We start from the raw sequence: 5,823 nt of genomic DNA, 5'->3' as shown, positions 1-5,823 counted from the left end.
TGGGCCCCGAGGGTTCGCCCAGCTCTTCGGCCGGCCGGCGGGTGGGCGACGGTCTCGGGCGTCCAAATGCTGGGCCGGGGGCTGCGGCGGGTGCGGCCGAGTGGGTCAGGAGCTCGCGGAGCCCGAGAGAAGCCGGAGCGCGAGTGGCCGCCGCCGCCTCCCGAGCCGCGGGGCCGAATTAGTGGCGGGAAGGGCCGAGGCTCTTGGGGCGCCCCCGCCAGTGGGCTGTCGGTGCGTGGGCTTCTGTTCCGTCACCGCGGACGCCTCCCCCTCCCCCGCGGACCCGCCTGGCTGATGAAATGCTCAGCACCAGCCCCCGGTCCTCTCCTTCCCAGATCGGGGAGAAGGGGAGTGAGATGGGTGGGGAGAAGAGAAAGCCAGGTGGGAAAAAGCAGTCCTTCGGGACCCCTACCACCTGGGTAGGGCGAGCTCCCACGGCAGGGGCATTGCCCGGTGCGGATGGTGCGGTGGGCATCTCTCTTTAGGGGAAAGAAGGAGTGGGCGGGTGGGCTTGTGGCCATCTGCCCCCCTGGCTCATCTACCAAGCAGTCTTGCTTCCAAATGGGAGCCCTAAGGAAAGGGTCTTTGCTTTGCAGACCAAAGGCGTCTTTTCCACGTTCTGGCAACTGCTGCACTTTCTCCGGAGGGGTCGTTCCTCCGCAAAACATGAAATCCTGCCGCAGAATCCAGCAATCTCTCTCTCCATCCCTACACCACGAGGTGGAATATCAAGTCTGCGGACTTTCTGTGCACAGGGTACTGCCTCTTGGCTTTCACTCAAGATACTATCCATAGTCTTGGTGACTCTTTTTTTTTTTTTTTTTAATTGTTGTTGACAACGTGTGGTTATTTAAATGTTCTCAGGCCAGGTGCCCCAGACTTGAGTGGATTGGAATCTGTCCCATTTTCACTCAGCACCAATCGCATGGGCCAACATCCCGGGCTTCCCGCCCTCTTGGGACTTCCCAACATTTTCCTTTCTTTGGTCTCTACGTTTCTCAGATTACAAATGTGGGAACAAATATAATTCAGGTATGCCTTACTGCAACTGAAAGTACTATATGGGTCTCTTCAAATCACCATCGTCCAAAATGCCGAGAAAAGGCCCATGAGAAGACTCTGAAACGGCTCAGCCTCTCAGGGCCACTGTTTTCTCATTTGTGAAAGGAGGAGGCTGGATTCCAAACTCTCTAAGGCTCTTCCAGCTCCAAATTCATATAGTTCTATGACTTTCGTAAGGTAACAGATGATTTCAGTTAGACGCCAATTAAATTAAATGGGTGTTACTGGTGTAGAAACATACAGAGTGAAGACAGGTTTTAACATCTTCCTGTGAATTGGAATCTACTCCATGACAACCTTTTTTTTTTTTAAATGTTGTTACATTTTCCAGTGAGCTAATGAGGAATTTAGCCAACATTAAGGTAGCAGAGTCCTTGGGTGGTACAGATAGTTAACATGCTTAGCTGCTAACCAAAAGGTTGGAAATTTGAGTCCACCCAACGATGCCTTGGAGGAAAGATATGGTGGTCTACTTCTGAAAAATCAGCCTTACACACATGCGGTCACCATGAGTCAGAACTGACTTGAAAGCCCAGAGAGAAGTCTGATATTTCATCCACTTAGGGCAACATCTGTAACTCCCAGATTCGTTGCTAATATGCTTGGTGAAATGAGAAAGACATTTGAATTTGGTATCTGACAAATAGAAAGCTTTCTGTATTTTCATATTTGCATGTGGACAAAGGACACTATCTGTAAACCTGCCATTTTTCCAGGAGAAGAAATCCTTGTGCATTCCACTTTCTATTCCCTGCCCATTTATTGTGGTCATCTTCAGCTCCAGCTTTCCCTGTTTAAAGTTATCAGCAATATGAATTAAGGATGCCTATACTTTTAAGTGGTGGGCATCCATTTCTTCCCTACACAAGAAGTTGTTTGTACAACTCTTGAGGAGTCTTTATAAAATAAAAGCAAAACAATAGATACTTCACGTATAGAAAATAGCAAGTAAAATCAATTTCCAACACCATGCTCAGTAAATTCACCAGAATGTTTAGGTTGAATCACCATAAAATCAACAAGCATGAACTTGAACCGTGGCATTTTAAGTGATCAAACCCCTGTGGGCAAACGATATGACCAAATCAAAAGCACCAAGCCTTTTTTTTTCACACAAATGTCTACACACCCTTCAAATCTTGAATCAAATATTTCCTCCTCCAAGGAGGTTTCTGTGTCTCTTCCAGGCAGATTTACAAGTTCATTTTCTATTGCTTTTGCCTTTGAGTAGTGAGCATGTTGTATTTTATTTCCATGTTTCCCTACCAGACTGTTAGCCCTTTGAAAGCAACGGTCATGTCTTTTCTTCTTCTTTTTTTTTTAATTGTACTTTAGATGAAGGTTTATAGAACAAACTAGCTTCTCATTAAACAATTTGTATACATTGTTATCGTGACATTCATTACTAACCCCACAACACGTCAACACTCTCCCCTTCTCGACCTTGGGTTCCCTGTTACCAGCTTTCCTGTCCCCTGCCTTTTAGTCCTTGCCCCTAGGCTGGTGTGCCCCTTTGGTCTCGGTTTGTTTTATGGGCCTGTCTAATCTTTGGCTGAAGAGTGAACCTCAGGAGTGACTTCAGTACTGAGCTAAAAGGGTGTCTGGGGGCCATTCTCTTGGGGTTTTTCCAGTCTCTGTCAGGCCAGTAAATCTGGTCTTTTTTTGCGAGTTAGAATTTTGTTCTACATTTTTCTCCAGCTCTGTCCGGGACCCTCTATTGTGATCCCGGTCAGAGCAGTCAGTGGTGGTAGCCGGGCATCACCTAGTTGTGCTGGACGCAGTCTGGTGGAGGCCGTGGTAGTTGTGTTGTGGTCCATTAGTTCTTTGGACTAATCTTTCCCTTGTGTCTTTGGTTTTCTTCATTCTCCCTTGCTCCAGATAGGGTGAGACCAGTGGATGATCTTAGATAATCACTCACGAGTTTTTAAGACCCCAGATGCTACTTACCCAAGTAGAATATAGAACATTTTCTTTATAATCTACATTATGCCAGTTGAGCTAGATGTTCCCGAGGCCATGGTCCCCACAGCCCTCAGCCTAGTAATTCAGTCCCTCAGGGAGTTTGGATGTGTCTATGGAGCTTCCATGACCTTGTCTTGGAGAAGTTGTGCTGGCTTCCCCAGTATTGTGTACAGTTTTACCCTTCACCAAAGTTACCAATTACCAGTTGTCTATTTAGTGTTTTTACATCCCCACCCCTTCCCTCCCTCATAACCATCAAAGATTGTTTCTTTTTGTGTGTAAACCTTTTCATGAGTTTTTATAGTAGTGGTCTCATACAATATTTGTCCTTTTATGACTGACTTATTTAACTCAGCATAATGCCCTCCAGATTCATCCACGTTGTGAGAGGCTTCGCAGATGCATCATTGTTCTTTATCATTGCATAGTACTCTAAGGGGTCATGTCTTTTCATTTTGTATCCCAGGTTATACCTGACACATTGCAAAGGCTCAATAGACATTTGATACTTTTCTAAAGCTAGTACTTATTGGACGCTTACTATGTGCTAGGCACAGTGTCAGACATTTTGCAGGCATTATCTCATTGAATCCTCACAACAAATCTGTTATCTTCACTGTACATATACATATATTTGAGCAAAATGAGGCCCAGAGAGATTAAAAATTTGACCATGGTCACATTGCTGGTGGCAGAGTTGAAATTTAAACTCAGTTGTTTCTGCCTTCAAGGTCAGTGAGCTTAATGACTATACTTTTACTGCCCTCAAACTGGATAATCAAGGGGACAGTAGTAATTTTTCACAATTTAGTTTCTGATTAATAGTAACCACTGTTCCTAATTGTTTACTCACAAATGTAAACGTGGGGTGGAGTTTATGGCTCTGCTGCTACTATTAATAATAATATTAATAACAGTTAATGATTATTATTAACATCATTTTATTTTTATATGTAACTTTATAATTTTTCAAAGCACTTTCATATGTATTATCTTACTTGATTCTAAATACAACCCAGTGAGATAGGCTGAACATATTATTTTTAATTTACAGATGAAGAAACTTAGGCTCAGAATGATCAACTGACTTGCCCAAAGTCACCCTGTAAAGTGACAAGGCTCCAGTTAGAACCCAAGGCCTCTGATCATATTCCAGGGTGATTTCAGCTACTTTATGCTGTACGGTTGGGATTTAAGTAGTTTTTAATTATGCTTCTTGTGTGGGTTTCAGGAGTGAAACTTATGTGACTTGATGTCAAGGTAAGACTCGTTGACCAAATCAGACTCATGCCTTGAACTAGGAATTTATGAAGCCCCTGTTCTGGATTGAAGTGTGTCCCCCAAAAATGTGTGTCAACTTAGCTAGTCCATGATTCCCAGTATTGTGTAATTGTCTACCATTTTTAACTATGTGGTGTAAATCCTACCTCTATGATGTTAATGAGGCAGGATTAGAGGCTGTTATGTTAATGAGGCAGGACTCAGTCTATAAGATTAGGTTGTATCTTGAGTCAATCTCTTTTGAGGCATAAAAGATAGAAGGGAGCAGAGAGAGGGGAGGACCTCATTACCACCAAGCAAGAAGAGCTGGAAGCGCACATCCTTTGGACCTGGGGTTCCTGTGCTGAGAAGCTTCTAGACCAGGGGAAGACTGATGACAAGGACCTTCCACCGGAGCCTACAGAAAGTGAAAGACTCCCTGGAGCTGGCACCCTGAATTTGGACTTCTAGCTGCCTAGACTGTGAGAGAATAAATCGCTGTTTGTTAAAGCCATCCACTTGTGGTATTTCTGTTATAGCAGCACTGGATAACTAAAATAGAATTTGGTACCAGGAGTGGGGTGCTCCTCCTACAGATACCTAAAATGCGGAAGCAGTTTTGAAACTTAATGGATGGAGGCTGGAAGAGTTTTAAAGTGCCTAATAGTAAAAGCCTAGATTGCTTTGAAGAGACTGTTGGTGGAATTATGGATGTGCAAGACAATTCTGGTGAGGACTCAGAAGGAAGTGAGGAAAGCTGTTACACTGGAGACAGTGCAGACAGCAAGAAGCAGCAGCAGAGAAATGACAGCAGCAGAGAAAGGGCAGCAGCAGAACCAGGAGACCAGTTTGAGAGAGTGCTGGAGCCCACCCACTGAGCAAGAGAGCTAAATGCCTTTGTGCAGGAGGCTTCCTGACAGATTGGTGTGCCTCTGGGCACTTATCGGTGGAGCTACGGAGCTTTGGAACACTTGCTCCCGCAGGGCAGATGAGGGTGGAGAGGCCAAGGAACCAGGAAGCAGAAGCTGAGGAGACAAGGAACACAGGAAGCAGAGCTGCCTCAGTCTTAAAGGGTAGGGCCACGGACCTCTGGGGTTTCAAAGTGTGGCGCTATGGCCTCTGAGGCTTCAAAAGATGGAGCCACAGCCTCCAGGGTTTCAAAGAGTCAGATCTTCACCAACTCAGTTCTGGAGTGTGTGGCTGCCTTTCATGAGTGCCGGCGGAATGGGGCCGGATCTGCTACCCAAGCAGCTGATGGTAGGAGCTGTCATGCCCAAGGGGTGGAAGAACAGTGCCTGCAGGGGCCAAGGGGGTGGGGTCACTGCTCAGATGGACTAGGAGAATGGGGCCTCCCAAAGCTGAGGGAGCAGAGTTGCCCTTCCAGTGGGCCTGGAAGGTAGAACTGAAGCCGAGAGCCGAAGGGCCTCCACTCAGAATCTGGAGAGCGTGGCCAACACCCAGAGTCTGGAGGACAGGGCCCTTGCCTAGATGGTCTCAGAGAACAGAAGTTTATTTTCAAGCCTTGAGAGCTAATATAAT

At 45.8% G+C, this 5,823-nt stretch overlaps 1 protein-coding gene across 1 annotated transcript in view; it reads right to left on the bottom strand.

Moving 5' to 3' along the window:
* TLCD3A (TLC domain containing 3A) overlaps positions 1 to 521 on the bottom strand; it is a 13,194-nt gene extending 12,673 nt beyond the window's left edge. The window contains exons 1-2 of the mRNA XM_012555477.1: positions 413 to 521; positions 19 to 202 (exon numbers count right to left, since the gene is read on the bottom strand). Coding sequence (XP_012410931.1) covers positions 19 to 202; positions 413 to 521 — 293 coding nt within the window. The remainder of the gene's footprint in view (positions 1 to 18; positions 203 to 412) is intronic.
* Positions 522 to 5,823: the final 5,302 nt, after the last annotated feature.

Source organism: Trichechus manatus, unplaced genomic scaffold, assembly GCF_000243295.1.
Source record: "Trichechus manatus latirostris isolate Lorelei unplaced genomic scaffold, TriManLat1.0 scaffold00040, whole genome shotgun sequence".
NCBI lineage: Eukaryota > Metazoa > Chordata > Mammalia > Sirenia > Trichechidae > Trichechus > Trichechus manatus.
Note: the sequence above shows the minus strand (reverse complement) of the source record. Positions and strands in the feature narration are given on the sequence as shown.